The sequence below is a fragment of the Sciurus carolinensis genome, chromosome 10 (genome assembly GCF_902686445.1).
Source record: "Sciurus carolinensis chromosome 10, mSciCar1.2, whole genome shotgun sequence".
Lineage (NCBI taxonomy): Eukaryota > Metazoa > Chordata > Mammalia > Rodentia > Sciuridae > Sciurus > Sciurus carolinensis.
This window is the reverse complement of record NC_062222.1, coordinates 79,657,062-79,678,845: the sequence shown is the minus strand read 5'-3', so window position 1 is coordinate 79,678,845 and position 21,784 is coordinate 79,657,062. Positions and strand designations below refer to the sequence as shown.

Here is a 21,784-nt window from a genome sequence, read left to right as displayed (position 1 = left end):
AAAGAAATATGATTGGTCAACAAATGTATGAAAAATGTTCAACATCACTAGCAATTAAAGAATGCAAATTAAACTACATTGAAATTTCATCCCACTCTAGTCAGAATGGCAATTATCAAGAATACAATAATAAATTTTGGCAAAGACATGGGGAAAGAGTACAACCCATACATTGCTGGTGGGAATGCAAATTGGTTGAACCACTCTGGAAAGCACCATGGAGATTCTTCAGAAACATGGAATAGAATCACTATTTGAACCGTTACCCCTCCTTGGCCCAGGGACTTAAAATAAGCATACTGTAATGAAACAGTCACATCAATGTTATAGCAGCTCAATTCACAATAGCTAAGCTATGGAACCAACAGATGGTACATACATACAATGGAATATTACTCAGCCATAAAGAATGAAATTATGGTATTTGCTGGCAAATGAACGGAACTGGAGACTATTGTGCTAAGTGAAATTAGTCAATCCAAAAACACCGAAGGTTGAATGTTCTGATATTTGGATGCTAACTACAATAAGCAGTGCAGAGGGAAGAAACAGAAGTTCACTGGATTAGACAAAGGGGAATGAGGGCAGGGAGTGGAAAGGGAATAGGAAAGACAGTAGAATCAATCAGACAAAAAACTTTCCTATGTTCTTATGTGAATACATACCAGTGTAACTCCACATCATATACCACCACAAGAATAGGAAGTTATATTCCGTGTATGATATGTCAAATACATCCTACTGGTCATGTGTAACTAAAAAGAACAAATAAAGTATTAAAATAAACTCAGTATTTTCTAAACACCCATGATAAAATACATTGAGTAAATAAATCTACTAGTGTGGAAAAGTACATTTCTAGGTTTCTATCTCAACTTTGTTTAAAAAAAAAAAAAACAAAAACAAAACCTAAGATCATGAACCCTAGAGGACATGTTCAAAGATGTTTATGGTAGCAAGTTTTTGTTTCTGTTTATTTGTACCAGGGATTGAATTCAGAGGCACTCACCCACTGAGCCACACAGCAAGGTTTTTAAATAGTAGGAAAAATGGAAACAATCTAATTGCTTTTGAATAGGAAAATGATAGATTGTGGATGCATGAATAAACAATGGAAACTGACATGATTAAAATAAAAAGTATCTTTATTAATCAACAATCTAATGTTACCAGGTCAGCAAAACAATATATCCAATGATATTGTTTATGTAAAATTTTAAGATACTAAATATTATATACTACATATATGTAAAGAAAAAAGAATGTAGGAATGATAGGCATCAACTTAAATGATAATGGTTATACTGAAAAAGGAGGAGGTATGGCTGAGTGGAGATATAGTTACATAGTTATATGTTCCCATTATAAATATACATATTCATATATGTATGTATATTCTTTATACTAAGTATATATTCATATTAAAACATGTACATGTATATATGTATGTTATATATATATATATAAAACATTGAATAAAATTCAGAGACATTTCATTATTTTCTGTTCTGTGTATTGTTTAAAATTATGGCTCAAATTATAAAGTGTTTAAAATCTTTAATAAGAGATTCACATATCCTTTAAAAAGTCACATTAAATATCATTTACCTCTATGTAATTCTTTTAAAATTCTCCTTTAATAACATTTCCCAGATAAAAACCATGGTTTCCATTTTGTCCATGATTTTCTTTTCTTCCTTGGCCTAATTTCCTTTAAAGCAACTCTGATGTTAATGTAGATATTAGGACTAGAAGGTATAGCCAATTGATCTTAATAAGATAGAACTGGAAGTATTTTAGATTTTTCTAAATGCTTAGTACAAATATTTTATAAATAATATCATAAAATGTTTAAAATGTAGAGAAAAGAAAACCTTATCAGTTATATTCCACTGCTTAAATGTAGCAACTACATATTTGAGTTTTAGAAACACCATTATTTTATGTACCTCAAGAAAAACTCCACTTAGTGACAAATACTCTACCAGAATTTTAAAATGTGTACGTATTCAATAAGGTTTCCTATGTCCTAAGTTACAGATATAAAAATCATACACCTACTCTTGCACGTTTTTAAAAAATGAAATCATGTATTGTGTAAGTATCTTTGGAGTTGCCATTTGCCTGGCATCATAGATGCCCATTTTCCAGACCATACCACTCCTCTGTGCCATTATGAATCTTGGTGATCTACAGTATTCAGAGTTCTCCACTCAAAAAGGGTCTTGTAAGGTGTTGGTAATGTTCTGTTTCTTGATCTAGTGCTGAATACTAGGATGTATTCTGCTTATGAAAATTCACTGAGCTTGTGTACTTAACAGTACTGTATACTTCTGATGCTGGCTTTTGCTTGATCTTAACAGATGTCAACTGAAGACTTTAGATCAAGTTTGTGAATGTGCAGGCAACGACAACTATGTTACACTGTCATCTAGAGCTGTAAAAGTTTAAATACAGCTCAATACCAAAGATTAAAAAAAGGGTTGGGGCTGTAGATCAGTGGCAGAGTGCTTGCTAGCATGTGTGGGCACTGGGTTCAATCCTTAACACCATATAAAAGAAACAAATAGCCGTACCGTGGCATGGTAATCCCACAGTGGTGGTAATCCCAGCAGCTCGGGAGGCTGAGGCAGGAGAATCGAGAATTCAAAGCCAGCCTCAGAAAAGTCAGGCACTAAGGCAACTCAGTGAGACTCTGTCTCTAAATAAATACCAAATAGGGCTGGGGATGTGGCTCAGTGATCACGTTTCCCTGAGTTTAATCCCAGTACCCTGCCCATGCCAAAAAATAAAAATAAAAACATAATAAATAAAGGCATTCTGTCCATCTACAACTACCAATTTTTTTTAAAAAGATTTCTAAAAATGATTTTAAAAAGTCTTAAAATCACTTTATATCAGCTTACACTGTTTTTGAAAAAATAGGACAGCATATTTTACACTACTGTAGTGTTTATATCTTATCAGTAACTTATCAAAGTGATAGTTTAATGGTTGAATATCTCACCTACTAACTATATCCCAAGTTGCTTAAGTATGCTCATATTTTAGATCTTTTTCTACACCTATTCTTGCCATTGAAAATCATATTATAGTGAGTATTTACCTAAAGATAGTTTGTGGTAGACACTGTAATTAATCTATCCAAATTCCCTCCTACTTCCTTCCTTGCTAACAACTAGGATGATTATGTCCTCTGAGAGGTCAACATTCCATTTTCTGCTTTCTTGTTTCTCTTGTTGGTAAGGGGCTATTTAACCCATTTCTGGTTAATGAAATTTAAAGGAAGGCTGTTGGAAGAATTCTATGAAAGCTCTTGTTTTCTTAGAAGAGGGATAGATATGGCAATGTCACTTTGGTCTCTTCTTGCTGCCTTAAATACAGAAGGCAAGGTATCAGCATTTTCTCCATTTTACAGATGAAACTGAGGTATAGAAAATGAGTGTGTTGCACAGTTATACAGCCACGAAGCCAGCATTCAACATGGTCCAGCTTCAACACACTAAGAATGACAAAGCCAAAAAGGAGCCCAAGATCTGTTGTCATCACAGAGAATCTGAACCCAGAGAATCAACAGTCCATCTCCATACTTGGTGAGACAAATTTTACTTTGTTAGGATATTTTAAAATGCATATTTTTTCTTGAAGTGCAACAGTCATAGACACAGCTATATTTTGGATCATTTGCTTAGACTAGACTCTCAGAAGTGGATTTCAGTCAAAGGTTATGACTATTTTTTAGGTTCCTGGTACATACTTTCCCCCCCAAAATTGTACTAATAGTACTTTTGCTAACATCAGGCATTGCTGGGTAGAACCAGAGGGTCCCAAATGAAGGATGACTATAGCCCCCACCAACTAAACTGAGGCAAGAGAGTAATAAAAAGGTAAGAGAAAGTTTATTTGGTTTATTTTGCCTCTTACATAATAACATAGATGCTCCAAACACTAAAGAAAACTATATTTATATTTGGCATATTTTCTCTACGGCTTTTTTTATTTTTCATGTATGTATTTCCATATATTAAAATATATACAATATATGTATATAATTTAGTTGTCGATGGACATTTATTTACTTACATGTGGTGCTGAGAATCAAACCCAATGCCTCACACGTACTAGGCAAGTGATCTACCACTGAGCCACAACCCCAGCCCTTATTTTCCATTTTCTTACTTATACAACTAGATTATACTATACTATGCTTTTTGTTATCATATGTATTTCCTATTGAAAACAATTAATGACTATATAATATCCCATCAAGTGGATACATGTTTACTTAACCATTTCTGTACTGAGATCAGACTGACAAAACATGAAAGTAGAATCTGCAAAAGGAAATAAGGCTACGACAAAAAAAGTGCCCTATACAAGTTTATGCTTTTAAAATAATATAGCATTAGCTGTGCTACTTTTTGCTTGCCTTTTAATTCTAGTGCAGACCAAAGACTACACTAGTTAAAGTTATTTCCAAAGCTTTGACCTTGTAAAAGAAAAAGCTCTAAGTCATTGCCCCATCTTCTTCTTTTTCTTTCTTTCTTCTTCTTTTTTTTAAGTTATAGAGGACACAATACCTTTATTTTTTTATGTGGTGCTGAGGATCAACCCAGTGTCTCACACATGCTAGGCAAGCACTCTACCACTGAGCTATAAACCCAGCCCTCTTATTAATCATATTCAAGATCTTTCTTAAATCGCTGAAAGTATATCCCAAAACTATGTAAGCAATAAATAAAAGATGTCACTTGAAAGAACTATTATCTACATACAGTTTAAACATGTCATTTAAAATAACATCAAGAACAGAATACTCTGAATGACTGAACATTTTAGTTAAACAATTGCAATGTAATATCCTACATAAAAAATTTCAAGGAACTAGAATATGAAAAAATTAAAATTTACATAACCATAACCTTTTAAAAATTATACTAAAATTATATCAACTTTTATTACAACTTTTCTTGTATGATTTGGGAATGTCTTCCTACTGTTGCCCTGTCCATCATGAGCTTCAGTTTATTAGCACACTGGCATTTGACCCTCCTGCCAGTTGAACTGTCCCTTTCCTTAGGATCCCCCCTATACTGTATTTATATATATATATATATATATATATACACACACACACACACACACACACACACACATATATTTAGTTGTAGATGGACACAATACCTTTATTTTATTTATTTATTTTATGTAGTGCTGAGGATCAAACCCAGTGCCTCACACGCGTGAGGCAAGTGCTCTATCACTGAGGTACAACCACAGCCCTATGCTGTACTTTTTTAATTGACAAAATTATATTTATGACAATGTGATGTTTTAATATAGGTATCTATTAAGAAATGACTGAATCAAGATGGCTAATATATCATCACCTCACATAATTTTTGTGTGACTGTTACCTTTTTGATAACTTTTTATAAGCTGTCTTGTATTATAGTCATTTTGTGAATATATTTCCTTCATTGTACTGAATGTTTCTATATGGGACAAATACTGTTTGCAAACCAAATGGCATCTAGCAGAGTACTGTGCATATAGTGGGCATTCAACATACATTTTTATAACTACCCGAAAAATTGGGCTTGAGGGATGAAATATTTGTAGCAAATGTAATTGCTGTTTAAGTAAATTAAGCAAAAAACAATGTAACAGACACCTAATCTTTGATGAGGAATTTACTAAAATTGTGGCAGATAACATGGTAAGTGCTTATAAACATTATTTTTCAAAATTCTCAAGAGTCAGTGAGGTAGGTGGTATACATACAGAAAAGAAACTGACAGATTAAATTATATATTTGAACATTTTCCCAGTCCCTCTATACCATATTAGACACTGAACTAGCATGGGGGATACAGCAGAGAAGAGATAAAAATCTCTGCCTCAGGTGGAGCTTATTTACTAGTGGAACTTAGTAAGATCACATAGGTAACATGTCAGCATTCCAGATTTACATACTACTTATATATATTATGAGCTTGGACAATGTGAGTGCATCCCTGAATGGACGCATTCTCACTGCTGACAAAAATTTGAGACTGAAAAGTTTAAACACTGATGACTTCTTCAAGATTAAAATCACCTGGCAAGGTCACTTGACCTTTGCTGGCTGCATCCAATTTGTGAGAATTTGATCTTCAAATTGGCAGTAAACAGAAAATTTCTCAAGAGAAAACTGATAAATTAATAAAAGGAATCAGAAATAAAAGACTGTGGGATTAAAGAAATAAACAATTAAGAAGAATATATCTTTAAAAGCCAGGGATCTTTGTCTTGCATATAAGCCTCAGGCTAGTTAAGATCAGGGTGAGGCCATAGCAGAATTGAAGTCAGAGCACAAAGGACTTTGGAATCTTGGTATCTAAGTAGAGTGTGGAAATAAAAGGGAAAGATGAAACTTCTAGGCACCATCATAAAACACACAGCAAGTCGTAGACACCATCTACTATGCTATTTTGAATTTTATTTGCTTCTGGCTCCAGACACATGAGGAGATACTCCATTGGAAAATGCAAAAGAAAAGGGTTTGAAGCTGGGCACAGTGGCGCACACCTACAATCCCAGGAACTTAGGAGGCTGTGGCAGGAGGATCACAGGTTCAAGGTCAGACTAGGAAATGAAACCCTGTCTCAAAATAAATTTTTAAAAGGGCTGAGGATATAGTTCAGTGGAAGAGTGCTTGTTTGCCTTAGCAAGTGTTCAATTCCCAGTACCCCAAGGAAAAAATAAATAAATAAAAAATAAATAAATAAAAAGGGTCTGAATAAACACATTTGTATTGGATACTTCCCATGAAGCAATCAAGTTGCTGGGAGTTGACTCTTCCATTCCACTAATTGCTTAACAGTGATCTGGAGCATCTTGGGTGAAGTCACAAAGTTTCATTCATATAAAACTGAAACTGAATTCAGAAGATGAACAAAAACTGCAAAGGGAACAAGAAAAGTGATTTTAAGAAATCAAAAGTGATTTCTAATGCTGGGCAGAAAATTGCCTTTACTCGAATTTGAAGTAACATATAACAATTTTCTCATCTACCACAAGATCAGCTAAAAAACCTAAGGCAAATGGCACCAAACTATTTCTAAATGCAAACAGACTGTCCCCTGAAATTCACTTAAGTGTGACTGGTAAACAACATATGCCACTGCACATACACAAGAGTACCTATTTGATATTAGAAACCTTTTAATGAGGACAAGGCAAACAATGAGTTGAAAATATGACAGAGTCCAAGGAGGCTGAGGAAACCAACATGAAGAGCAGACAGATCAATGATGAACCAAAGACATTTCAAAATTATTATTATACTTCAGGCAATTTAAAAAAATGAGGTCTGAAGAAAAATCCTTTATATAGCATTAAAAAAAATATTGAAATCTTTTGGATAGACTAACAGAGGTAAATTGTCTACCCAAAGTCTGTACAGCAGGGACCTGTTTTCAGCAGGTAAGCCTATTTACAAGTAAGAACCTCTTACTCTTGTAACATCGTCCTGTTTTAAGAGAATATATAACTCCCATTCTTGCAGAAGTAGTCCATAAGGCTCAGGGACCCCACAGAAACATGAACCTATCTCTGCAAGAGAACTATTTACAATGCACTGTAAACACACATGTAACACTTGCCTCCCTTACCCCCACAAGTTGAGAATTGGCTGTGGCTCATTTAATTTTAAATCTACAATGACACTTATTAGGTACTCAATATTTTTCTTTGCATGAATGTTTAAATGAAAATGATTTATAATATCACTATTTACATTTTAAACGTTCCCACCATTACCCATCTTCAAATTAAAAACACCAAACTGCTACCAAGTTTACCATGGTTGTTACAATATAGTGCTTCTGGACTTTTTAATGTAAGCAAACATTCTTGATTTACTAGTTTTCATAGTAATGACACAAACTTGGCAAAAGTTACTTCATCCTTTTCCTCTTTTTCAAAAGTGCATCTCGTAGCGCCAGCTGGAAGATAAGAAAAAACATGATCATTTTGAATATCCCATTATGCTAATTTCGTTATAAGGAAATTTACAAAAAAAGAATCACTAAGTCAAAAATCATCCTGAAAAACTACAAATAGTGAAATATTCCTAACAGATCTGTGTCCAGGATGGGGGTTTCCACACTGCTGGGAAACATGCAATGCTCTTAAATACTATTCCCAACTCAGGGAAACCATTCCCAAAACTAGAGCAGGGGTAGAATGTCAAGACTAGCACATCACCGGTCTCTGGGGATAAGGCTCAGTACCACTCTGACCTACAGAGCTCTTAATATTTGGGAGCTGTGGGTAGGACATACTGTCTAAATTAAATAGAAAAGCAGATCTTTTTTTACAATCATCCTTTATAAATCATTTATATGATTTAAACATGGGTACATATGGACCACTTATGCATTTTTTCCTTTTTTGAATTTTTTGACAAGGGGTCTTGCTGTGTTGCCCAGGAAATCTCCTGGATTCAAGCCCTCCTCCTACCTCAATTTCCTGAGTGCTAGGAATACTGGTGACCTTTCCAAGATCCATTAAATATATGGACCATTTAAAGATTATTATCTTCCTCAAAAATAAACACACAAACAACAAACAAAAACAAAATGAAACAAAAAACCCAGAATATTACAGATTATCAAGAATCCAATTTTTTAAAAAAGGCTAACCAAGGCCAATATACACATCTTAAGTATGTGGTGAAAACCATTCCATTAATTCCTAAGCACTCCTCTCTGTCTTACAAACTATAAAAGTCTCTAGATTTTGAATTTTAATAAGGAATGATTGATTGATTTGTTAAAAAACATTTTTGGGATGAAAACTGTTAATTTATCTAAATGTTCAACCTTTTTGGATTTTATGATTTAAGTTATTGACTCCTTGTCTTTAGCTTATACGTGGGCTTTGGTACGTCTTTGTATTTTTGCAGATAGGGAAAATAGATAGTATTAACTTAAGAGGGGAAAAACAATGGCAAGTTCATGTTAATCTAATTTGGCCGAAGAGAAGTATTTCTTTTTTTTTTTTTTTGGTACTTAAGACTGAATCCAAGGGTGTCCTACCACTGAGTTATAAACCCAGCCCTTTTTATTTTATATTCTGAGACTATTATTTGTTGCCTAGGCTGGCCTCAAACTTGAGATCCTCCTGCCTAAGCCTTCAAAGGCACTGGGACTATAGGTGTGTTCCACAATGCCTTGCAAAGAAGGCATTTCTCCACATTTATCTGTGTCTTATTTTCTATCTGCATAGTTCACTTACTGTGTCTGCTCATGTTCTATAATGATTAAATAAGTTAATGGAAACTTCTGGAATTGTTAAATCCAAATTGCAAAAACTGTATGCTTAAGCTGATATTGATTGCATAGATTTAATTTTGCTCATTAAACTATATAATAGCATAGGTGACTCTCACAGGTCCCTTTCCCCTTCAATATCACCAAGTGAACACAAGGACCAGGTACAGCCTCCTCTCTCCTTTTCATTTATCTCCCTAAAAGAGCCTCTTCTCTTTCTCTATCATATGCTTTACTTTCCTCTTCTACTCTCATCTGAGATCATTTTATTTATTCTAAAAATTTACAGTAAGACTTCAGGTACATATTCTAGCCACAAAACAGCCTTTTATTTCAGACAGCAAAATACCACAGAGGGGCAAAGGAAAATGTGATGTGATGTTCCTTTCCACAGGGTGCATGGGATCATGGGACAGTTTAGGGCTGCTGTATAGTAGAGCTGTTCATTATGGTAGCCACGAACTACATGAGACTATTGAGCATTTGAAACACGGATTGTGTTTACTTAGCAGTACACCTACTAAGACTGGAACAATACAAAGAAGATCAGTATCTCGAATTGAGATGTGCTGTAATGTAAAAGAGATGCTGGATTTCAATTAGTTCAAATATAAGAATGTAAAATATCTCATTAATAATTTTATATTGGTTACATTAGAATACTATTTTAATATACTGTTATAAAAGATATATTATTAAAATTAACTTCATTTCTTTTTTCTTTAAAAATCACATATATGGGGCTGGGGAGATTGCTCAGTTGGTAGAGTGCTTGCTTCGCAAGCACAAGGCCCTGGGTTTAATCCCCAGCACCACAAAAAAAAAAAAAGCAACTCGAGGCCTAAAAATCACATATGTGGGATTGGGGTTGTAGCTCAGTGGAATGTGCTTGCCTAGCACAAGTGAGGCACTGGGTTTGATCCTCAGCACCACATTAAAAATAAATAAATAAAATAAAGATATTGTGTCCATCTACTATATATATATATATATATATAAAATATATAAATCATATATATGGTTTATATTATATTTCTATTGAACAAATATGTTCTAAAGTAAAGGAGAAAATAGAGAAAATCCAAAACCCATACTTTTATAATAAAGAGACCTTAAAAGAAATAACATTTTTGAGTCAAGGTTTATGTCCAATGAACTCTAAATTTACTCTTAAATAAAAAGTTCTTTACTCTTTGAGAGTTCTATGAGGTGCTGACAAGGAACAAGACAGGGTTTCTCTACATGCCAAAAAAGTCTTGCTAAAAAACAGGAAGGAGCCAGGTGTGGTGGTGCACACCTGTAATCCCAGCAATTTGGGAGGCTGAGGCAGGAGGATCAAAAGTTCAAAGCCAGCCTTAGCAACTTGGTGAGGCCCTAAGCAGCTTAGTGAGACCTTGTCTCAAAAAAAAAAAAAAAAAAATTTAAAAGGCCTGGGGATTTGCCTCAGTGGTTAAATGCTTGGGTTCAATCCCTGGTAACAAAAAAATCAAAAAACAAAACAAAACAAAACAAAAGAGCAAGTAGGGCATAGGGGACACATGTAGCTCAAATGTAGCCAGGTCACATAATGAAGCAAGGCCCACCAACTGGGTGATTACTGTTTCCTCAATCCTAAAATAGTTATTAAGGGCCAATGAAAGGTAGAATAATGAACTTAAGTCTATTCAACTATGTGGCAAAATTGAAAGTACTTCAGTCTTTATTAAAAATGCCATCACTTTACTACTTACATGATGTATTAGTCACAGATAGGGAGAATTAAAAAAACAGATAGGGAGAATTTAAACAGTACTTAATTCAGGTAACCCTGATTTGGCACCCACATAGACACAGTGCTACCCTAGAGGACAGCTGTTATATTCAGACCCGGCAGGCTCATCCTTGGTAATCTACTTAGGAACACAAAGAATGGGAACTATTTTAGAATATACCTGGTTTCCTGGAGATTCTTCAAAATGAAGCTTAAATATGCTCTGATATGCTCTTCCCAGGAGGGGAAGATACAAAAGCTTAAATTTATTTTACTACAATGAATTACTGAAATAAGCAAGCCACCTATGCAGCACAGTATTACCATTCAAAGGCCACAAATAAATAAAATGAGAACCTAAAGGCCCGTAAACAAAAAGGTATGGATATATAGGAAGGGTCATATCAAAATAGAAGTTTGTTTTGAACTGTTTCCTGAAACTGTTTATGATGTATTACCACACACATTTACTCCTTTTTAAAACTTCTAGGCATACAATTGCTGATATCAACGAATTTCAATAGTATATTTCACAGATCAAATGACAAAGAATTTTAGCATGTGGTACTGGGAACTGAACCCTGAGACCCTCTACCATTGAGCCATAACCCTAGCCCTTTTTATTTTGAGACAGTATCTCCTTAACTTGCCAAGGCTGGCCTAGAACTTGTGATCCTCCTGCCTCAGCCTCCTAAGTCTCTAGGATTAGAGGTGTGCATCACTCCACCTGGCTGTACCCCTTTACTGAAAAAGAAATAAAATGGACACACAGTCCCTACCCTACCGGTCAGAGTTGAGTCCCAACGAAGTCAGGTTCAGGCTTTCAGTGCCCTGACTGCCTCTCACTTCTCAGTATTTTCCAACAGAGCCCATTAACATCAAGGTACACATAGTAGTAGTCTTCAGAAGGCACAACTCATCTCAAATATAAGTGGGCTCAAACTGTAGTACTGTTCTAGCCACCCAGGCTTCAAGTTGAACTCACCTGCTTTTCTCGGAAGGAACGCTTGTTTTTTGACCGGACATTCTGGCTATACCGCATCATCATAAAGTTCTTCTGTTTTTTCTTCTCTTTATTTGTGGAACTAGAAAATGGATTAATTTTGGTTTTCTTCCTCACAAATTCCTTTCGATCTGTCTTTCCAGCCTATCAGCACAAAAAGATTGATAGTTGTGAAATAACACACTTTAGAAGATATCTAATCTAAGTAAATGTCTCCTCTCTGCCAGGCACTCTATCAGACACCAAGAACACAGCATAGACAGAACACAGTCCTTGTTCCCTAGGGCTCAGTCCCAGTGAGCAATAGTATGGAGTATTATAATGGAGTAAGGGAAGCTCGGTGGAAGGAAAAGTCATAATTCAGCCTGGTGAGATCAGAGAGGTTCCCAGAAAGGGAACTAAGTAAGCTTTTTTTTTTTTTTTTTTAAACAGATAAAAGCATTCATGATGGAGGTGAGTCTCCAAATACCATGAACACAATTACATGGTTATGTACAGCAATCAAAACTCATCTAATACAACATCTATTATTTGTGCATTTTATTCTATTAATTATACCTTTATTTAAGACATGTTAAAAACTGCCATTCTATGGCTGTATAAAATCCAGATTATATTTCATTTTATTTGCTTTCTATTTAAAGAATAAGGAACAGTAATGTATCACTCACCATAGCAGTTGCTAGTCTTGTCTCCTTGTCAGACTTTGGCTTTTTATGCAGGCGTTCAATGTCCCGAAGAGAAAGTAATTCACCCCTGAGGTGAGGGAAAAATGAAATATGAAATAAGGGTGCAATGCCTTTCCTGGTTGCTTTCATTACCACACAAGCTGACTGAAGACCTGGTGAAAATGCATTTTACCTGGACTCCTCATCACTGTCTATTTCAATGTATTTTCTTTTTTGGGCTTTCCCAGGGGCAGCATCAAGTTCTTTCCTCATTTGGGCCATGCGGATTTTCTGGAAGTCTTCCTGAGTTAAAACTCGACTAGTGCTGATGGCTGCAGCTTTGGCTTTCCGCTCCTCCATGGGCATGCTGTTCAGCTTCTTGGACTTAATAGTACACAAACAAAACTTACATCACTACCAGCTCAAGTGAGAACTCAGTCATTCAAATGTTAGCCTCCCTACAAGGTCCAGCAAAAACCGTATCTTAATAACAATCAGAGTGATGCACTTGTAAGAGGAAACTACAACTCACAATTTCTTGCTGTTCTTCATCAGAAGAGTGGTGCACATCAACCCATTCACCATCAGCATCCTCCCCCTCACTAAGACTGGTACTTTCCCATCCATCTGTGTGGAGAAAGAGATCACTGATGTAACTACCACTTTATGTTGAGTATTCACAATAACTTGAGATGAATTACACAATGGAAAAATAAGGTAATGAACCTTAAATAGATATTCCACTGACAAAGAATTGAGCAACGTTTATTGTTAAATAAACCAGCTCAACTTAGTTAATTTAAGGAGTAAGAACTAAGCACTGACCATGTATCTATTATAAGTCAAAACCTTATAACTCTCTTTACCCCTCACAGCTTGGCAGAAAAGGATCACTCCCCCACAGTTAAATCACATAGCCAGAAAATGCAGCCTACATTGAAATCACAAAAACCATGATTGACTTCAGAGTGCATGTTCTTTTTTACAGAACCAACTGTGACCATCAAAATGGCACTTGTGGGAAGAATAGAATTACTCTGGATTAGGCAGACGGGAGGTGGTTTGGGGGTAGGCAGGACAGTAGAAAGAATAGGACATTATTACTCTATGTGCATATATGACTACACGACTGGTGTGATTCTACATCATGTACAACTAGAAGAATGAGAAGTTACACTCCATTTATGTATGATGTGTTAAAGTGCATTCTACTATCATATATAACTAATTAGAACAACAACAAAAAAATTCTGACCTCATATGTCTTACATTATGTAACTGTTTATCTGTGAACAATGTGATTTGATGGAAGTTCCCCAATCATTCACTAAGTAGATCTTAGGGGAACTGTGCAGATATTATGCTGTGATTGGTTAATGATTCAGTGATAAACAAAAGAGATTTAATCCCTGCCCTAATAAAGTTCATGATCTAGTAAAGATGACAGACAATAAAGCACATAATAATAATAATAATAATAATAATAATAATAATAATAAAATGGCACTTGTACATTTAACTTGGGCACATAGCAAATATCTAACTCATCTAAATATATTTATGCATGTATGAGAAACTAGTTGCAGTTATTCAGAGAACTGTAGTAGAAGATTCTGGGCATGAAATAACCTTGTAGACATCTCAATAAAGTGGCTCCCCATGATCTGTAAGGTAGTGTTACTTTTTGTTCTGGTATATACACAACCACTCACATGATAATGTCTCCAGTTCTCTCTCTAGTTTCCTATCTTGCTATGTGGTTTTTCCCCTGAATAATGGTGAAATAAAAATGAACTTTAGCCTAGTGATAGTGCACTTGACTAGCATGCATAAGGCCCTACGTTCCTGAGTGATGAAATGTGATAACACTTCTCTGTAAATTGAAAAAAAAAAAAAATCAGATGTCAATTTTTTAAAATATAATTTAAAGGAAGGTGAAGTTAAAGGACTGGAAGACATCTAATTTGTTTTCTTCAGAACAGTGATTTAAATGTAACCAGTTGGGATTTTATACCTAAAATTCTATTTGTATATAATTGTTATCTAACCTATTAAGCTGCAATGAACATATTTATAATGATTAAATGTTAAAATAATTAAAAACAAAACACAACGACAAAAGACCCTGGGTTCGATGGGTTCAATCTCCCCAGTACCAACAAGGAAAGAAAGAAAGAAAAATGAACCTTCATCATTTTCAATTTTCTCTTCTTTCTCAATTTCTAGAACCTCTGCTCCTGGAATGTAATCTTTAGCATCCAATTCGCCATATTCTGGTACCCTTGCTTCAACAGAGGCTTCAGTAGGTTTACCCTAAAGGAGAAGAAATTGTTTTTAATAAAGTGTTCATATTGTAAAACATTAATCATGAAAGGTATTCTCCAAGATTATGAACTTAGATGGGAACACTATAGAAAATGGAGATAATCAAATGACAAAACAATCTGCCTATTTCTCAGGTCAAAGTAAATACTGAGCCAGAATGCTGTCCACTATTTTCTCACTTACTTCTAATCCAAATCAAGAAATTGGCAGTTATTGAAGAATAACTGGGTGTGCTGGATGTGGCGGCACACACCTGTAATCCCAGTAGCTCAGGAGGCTGAGGCAAGAGGATCAAAAGCCAGCCTCAGCAAAAGCAAAATGCTAAGCAACTCAGTGAGACCCTGTCTCTAAATAAAAACAAAATAGGATTGGGGATGTGGCTCAGTGGTTGAGTGCCCTTCAGTTCAATCCCCAGTACAAAATAATAATAATAATAATAATAATAACTGTTCAAATATTTTAGGTCTCCAAAGTACCATCTCTTTCTTTATATACAACACACTTCCTCCCTTGAAAGAGGGAGTACCTGGCTAGAAAATAGTCTTGTTTAATACTGACACCATTAAGTTTAAACAGCTTGATAAGTTTATAAAACAGTCATCATTAAAGAACACATGCCAACTACAAAATATTTAAGATCATAGTATTCAATCAATTGTATTTGAAATTTAAATAAAACCATGTGCATCATTAGTACTCAAAACAAAAGCATCACAAATACTAAAATTCAAATTGTAATAAAATTCAAAAGACCAGAACCTCTAGACCAACATAAATAGGGTTCACCTACCCGGAATTTCTTCTGCAACATCTGAGGGTTCAGTGTTCGGAAGAGCTGAATCAGAGTTCTAGCAGACATCATTACATCTAAATAAATAATACTTTGAATTAGAAATTCTGGAGAAAAGAAAGCTAAGAGGTAAAGAAGCAAAGAGGCAAAAACAAGTCACACTGTACTTGTTGGCCTATAGAGAATAACATGCAACTTACTCTTATTTTTGTGTGTCTTATATTGAGCCAGGTCTTGGAGGAGTTCTTCAGTCATGGCAAGAGGACATCGAGCTGTTATCTCTTTGATAGCATTGATTCTAGAAAAGAAAAGTGAATTAAAAATAATAAAAAGAGCAATTTTAGGGGTTGAAGCTAACACAATTTTCAAAAAAAGGAATATAAGTTGAGTTTTATGCGGCTTAGGTTTCTACAACTGCAGTACAGCAGAGAATGTAAGTGGGTAGCCTGAGAGGGCTTTTATTCCAGACAGTCACTACCATTTCTGCTACTAGTAGAATGAAACACAATGTTGGGCAACTAAATCAGGGCAGTATTTACTTGCCAACCCTAAGCAAAGAAGGGCTAGGCCAAATTAAGAAAGGCTGAAAGGCTTTAGGGTTATTCCCCCAATAACATTTCTCAAGGGAAATACAAAGTAACCGTTTAGTATATCACTTACTTATGAATATGACTTAGACAATCCTTAGGTCAGAACTTAAAGTCATTAATTGTTTTTTAATTAATCAAAATGGCCACTGAATTGCCCTAAAATTGAAGAGTGATTCAATAATAAATCACTTGTTCCAGGATAAGACACAAATTCAGAATGGGAGATAAAAGAAAAATACTGAGGTAGCCAAATTATCATTCAATTCAAAAAGTAAAACTAGTAAAAAAACAAATTTCTGATTCAAAAAGTAGATTTTCTCTGGTTCCCTTATGAAAATTCTGACCAATAAAATAAAAACATCAAGCCTCCTCAAAGACTAAAGCTTATTTTAAACTGCTTTTCTAGAGGCCATCCATGCTGCCAGCTAAAATTATACAACTTAGTAACTTAAAGCAAATTTAGTACACTGAAAACATACCTACTGTCCCCAACCACGTTCTACATACCCTACTGTCATGACTTCCCCAGAGTTCTTGTCAGTAACAAAATTGTTGGCCACGGTCATGAGCAATGATTGAATGATCTGAGTTGGGAACAGAAGAAGAGATAAGTACAAGGGAAATATCTGTACCCACACAAACACCTGAGGAAGAAAGGACAACAGATCATTGACAGTGGAAAAATAGCCTTCGACCTTCAGTTGGGAGTGGGAGGAAATCAAGACTAAGAAAGAAAGACAGATAAAAATATGCCACTTTGGAGTTGAGTCTTCTTCAACCTTTAGAATAAATTTCACTCTTTTTAATATCAGATTTTAGTATAGGGCAAAAAAAAAAAAAAAAACCTGCTTTGACACAGGATAATCCAATGCTGTTTTAATCAAAGAAAGAAATTACCACTTTTGAAAAATAATCCCTATAAACTTATTGATATTGCTGACCTCTCCTAATCATAAAATTTGGTTATCAAACTAAAGTAGAATTCTTAACTTGTCAAAAACAAAAACAAACAAATTTCACTTTCTATAAACTATATAACTGAACTTCTATATATCTCCTTAAGGGTTAGTTATCCCCTCTGCTCACTTAAAAAGGAATAAGATTCTAAGAGGGGCACTGCTCTGTGTGTTCTAGATCCAAAATTCAGGTTAAGAGTTCTTACCTCTGGAGGTACTAGGTGATGAGAGGCCTGGGCAGCAAACAGAAGGATCTTTGTTACTTCTGAAAACACAAGAGATGAGAAAGGTCAGTTATCACTCTGCCTCTCAGACTATACAGTAACATAGCAAGCATATTCCTGCCTATGCAACAGCTGTTTACTCCACTTAGACTACCCAACCCCAGCTATCTGCATAGCACATTCCTTTGCTCCCTTCAGCTACCTGCTCAACTGATGCCTTGCTGAAAGGTCTTTCCTGACCACACCATCTAAAATAGAATTTGCCCCAGCACTCCTGTTGTCCCTACTCTGCTTCCTTTGTCTTCAAAATACTTATCTTTACATTGCCATATACACAGTACTATCTTCATCTTTCTCTAGAACATAAGCTCTATGAGGGTAAGGACTTTTTGGTCATTGTGAAATTCTTAGTGTCTAATGCAATGCCCACCAAAGAAATCACTAAATACTTATTGAATGAATAAATAAATATATGCAAATACATAAATTTTCTCTTCAAAGGGGCAGTATAGTATATATAAAGAACAAGGCATTTGGTTAAAGAAAGAGTAAAGCAAATCCTGACTTGCCATTTTCTTGCTAACTGACTTTTTCATTTTTCTTCTTTCTACACCTTGAGGTATTGATGTGAAGGCCAGATGAGATAATATAAGAGAAGCCCTAAGCAGAATGCTTTGGCTCATGTTAGAGCCTCACAATAAATGTTTCCTTCCTATCTTGGTTTAAATTCAAATACAAGACAAACATCTCTTCACCTGCTTTTATGTTGTTTTAAATTGAGAATGCACATAAAAGTAATGAGAACAGTTAAAATAAAATTCTGCTACTGTGGTAAATTTCTTTTCTAGAATTCTCAACATGAATATTTATTGTATTTCAAAAAGATTTGCTTTGAGAAATCAAAATTTGCTGTTGTTTTAAAAACAATTGTTTCTTACAATTGATGAGCAAAACAACTAACCCATGGCAGACAATAGAAAGAAAACATAAGAGCTTCTCTTCTGTTGTCTGCTACAGAACACATTCCACTCCTAACACTGTCTTATTGGTTGATTAAGTAATTGACTGTGGTACTGGAGAATGAACCTAGGAGCATTATACTTCTGATCTACACCCCCTCGTCTTAAAAAAAAAAAAAAAATTATTTTGAGGCAGGGTCTAAGTTGTTGAGGCTGGCCTCAAACTTGCAATCCTCCTGCCACAGCAGGAAGGGTTACAGGACAGTGCAACCACACCCAGCCCAACACTGTCTTTAATGATTCCAGAAAAAAAGGTTTGGATAGCTATTCTAATGCTAAGACCACCAGGGGAATGTGGCAAGCGGTGGCAAGTGGGCAGGTTACCTCTTTGGTGGGGCTGCAGAAACCTTTGCACGAAGGGATAAAAGTTGAAGAGAAAAAGCTGTGGAGAGAAGCACTGACTTTAGTGTTTATGTGACATGAAGCATGGAGTTTCAGTTTTCCACAATGCAATTACATCATCAAGACAAGTCATTGGGAATCATTTGTTACTTTTGTTTTGTGTCAGTAAGTAATCATGCCCCAGCACAATTCAATATACTGGAATAACTAAGGAAAGGATCTCTCTCAACTGACACTATGCTTCTATTTTCATTATGTAAAGGAGGAAGAAGGTGCATGCAGAATAAAAGAGAGAGTTAATCAGAAGGGACAAAGAAGGACATTTCATACAGCTTAAGGGAATTATATAGCAGCAAGACATAACAATAATAAATATTTATGCCACACACAATGGAGCATCATGTACATCAAACAAACCCTTCTCAATTGTAAAATCAAATAGATCACAACCCAATAATACGTGGTGACTTTAACACACCTCTCTCACCACTGGATATCACCTCCAAACAGAAACTAAATAAAGAAGCTATAGAACTAAAAATACAATTAATAACAGATTTGGGGCTGGGGATGTAGCTCAGTGGTTATGTGCACATGTGAGGCACTGGGTTCAATCCTCAACATCACATAAAAATAAATAAGTAAAATAAAGGCACTGTTTCCATCTACAACTAAAAATAATTAAAAAATAATAATTTAGACTTAATAGACATAGATAGAATATTTCATCCATCAATGACTGAATACACTTTCTTCTCAAGAGCACACAATCCTTCTCTAAAATAGACCACATCTTAGGCCACAAAGCAACCCTTAGCAAATACCAAAAAAGAGATAATACCTTACATTCTATTAGATCATAATGGACTGATATTAGAAATCAGTGATAAAATACAAACTGAAAGCTACCCTAACACCAGGAGATTAAATAATGCCCTATTGAAAGACCAATGGATAGCAGAAGCAATCAGGGATGAAATAAAACAATACTTAGAAGAAATGAGAATAGGGATACAACATATCAAAATCTCTTGGGAAAGCAGTTTTCAAAGGAAAGTTCACTGCATTAAGTTCATTCATTAAAGGAATAGAAAGTCAACAAATAAATAACATAATATTATATCTCAAAGCCCTAGAAAAAGAAGAACAAATCAATGCCAAAAGCAGAACACAGGAAATATTAAAATCAGAGCTGAAATTAATGAAATTGAAACAAAAACGCTAGTCAAAAAAATGGACAGAATAAAAAGTCGGATTTTTGAAAAAAATGAACAAAATTGATAAATCCTTGGTCAAGCTAACAAAGAAAAAGAGAGAACTCAAATTACTAAAATTTGTGATGAAAAAGGAAATATCACAAGACACTACTGAAATACAGATGATAAGCAGAAACTATTTTGAAAAGTTAGACTCAAATAAAATAGAAAATCTTAAAGACATGGACTAAGTCCCAGAGACAAATGACCTCCCCAATTTGAAACAGGAGGACACAGAAAATATAAACAGATCAATTTCAAGCAATGAAATTGAAGACATCATCAAAAGTCTACCAACACAGAAAAGCCCAGGACCAGATGGATTCTTAGCCGAGTACTACTAGACTTTCAGAGAAGAACTAACACCAATTCTCCTCAAATTATTCCATGAAATGGAAAAGGAGGGAACCCTTACAAAATCATTCTATGAAGCTAGAATCACCCTGATACCAAAACCAAAGACACATCAAGGAAAGAAAATTTCAGCGCAATATCTCTGGATGAACAGAGATGCAAAAATTCTTAATAAAATACTGGCCAACTGCATCCAAAAACATATTAAAAAGATAGTGCACCATGCTCAAGTGGGATTCATCCCAGGGATGCAGGTTGGTTTAACATATGAAAGTCAATAAACATAATTCATCACATCAATAGACTTAAAGAAAAGAATCACATGATAATCTCAATAAAAAAAAGCATTTGACAAAATACAGCACCCTTTCATGTCCAAAACACTAGAAAAACTAGGGATGGCTCAACATTGCAAAAGCTATATATGCTAAATCCAAGGCCAACATCATTCTAAATAGAGAAAAATTGAAAGCATTCCTCTAAAAACTGGAATAAGACAGGGATGCCCTCTTTCACCACTTCTATTTAACCTAGCCTTGGAAACACTATAGCAGAGAAATTAGAAGAAAAAAGTTGAAGGGATACGAATAGGAAAAGAAGAACTCAAACTATCCCTATTTGTCAACAACATGATTCTATATTTAGAAGACTCAAAAAACTCCACCCGAGCACTAGAACTCATAAATGAATTCAGCAAAGTAGCAGGATATAAAATTAACACCCATAAATCAATTGTATTCTTTTACATCAGTGATTAATCAACTGAAAGAGAAATTAGGAAAACTATCCCATTCAACAATGGCCTCAAAGAAAATAAAATATTTCGGAATCAATCTATCAAAAGAGGTAAAACACCACTACAATGAAAATTTCAGAACACTAAAGAAAGAAATTGAAGACCTTAGAAGATGGAAAGATTTCCCTTGTTCATGGATAGGCAGAATAAATATTGTCAAAATGGCCACACTACCAAAAGTGCTATACAGATTTAATGCAATTCCCCTTAAAATTCCAATGATGTTCTTCATAGAAATAGAAAAAGCAGTCATGAAATCAATGAAAAAATAAGAGGCCCAAAACAGCCAAAGTAATCCTTAGCAAGAAAAGTGAAGCAGGAGGCATCACAATACCAGATCTTAAATTATACTACAAAGCTACAGTAACAAAAACAGCATGGTATTGGCACCAAA

At 34.9% G+C, this 21,784-nt stretch overlaps 1 protein-coding gene across 1 annotated transcript in view; it reads right to left on the bottom strand.

The window, feature by feature from the left end:
• Positions 1 to 6,675: 6,675 nt before the first annotated feature.
• Sdad1 (SDA1 domain containing 1) overlaps positions 6,676 to 21,784 on the bottom strand; it is a 33,038-nt gene continuing 17,929 nt past the window's right edge. Inside the window, exons 12-22 of the mRNA XM_047566536.1 lie at positions 18,967 to 19,024; positions 17,606 to 17,664; positions 16,951 to 17,027; positions 16,054 to 16,151; positions 15,854 to 15,930; positions 14,925 to 15,051; positions 13,271 to 13,365; positions 12,932 to 13,122; positions 12,742 to 12,826; positions 12,053 to 12,214; positions 6,676 to 7,988 (exon numbers count right to left, since the gene is read on the bottom strand). Of these exons, the coding sequence (XP_047422492.1) occupies positions 7,941 to 7,988; positions 12,053 to 12,214; positions 12,742 to 12,826; positions 12,932 to 13,122; positions 13,271 to 13,365; positions 14,925 to 15,051; positions 15,854 to 15,930; positions 16,054 to 16,151; positions 16,951 to 17,027; positions 17,606 to 17,664; positions 18,967 to 19,024 (1,077 nt within the window). The 3' untranslated portion in view covers positions 6,676 to 7,940. The remainder of the gene's footprint in view (positions 7,989 to 12,052; positions 12,215 to 12,741; positions 12,827 to 12,931; positions 13,123 to 13,270; positions 13,366 to 14,924; positions 15,052 to 15,853; positions 15,931 to 16,053; positions 16,152 to 16,950; positions 17,028 to 17,605; positions 17,665 to 18,966; positions 19,025 to 21,784) is intronic.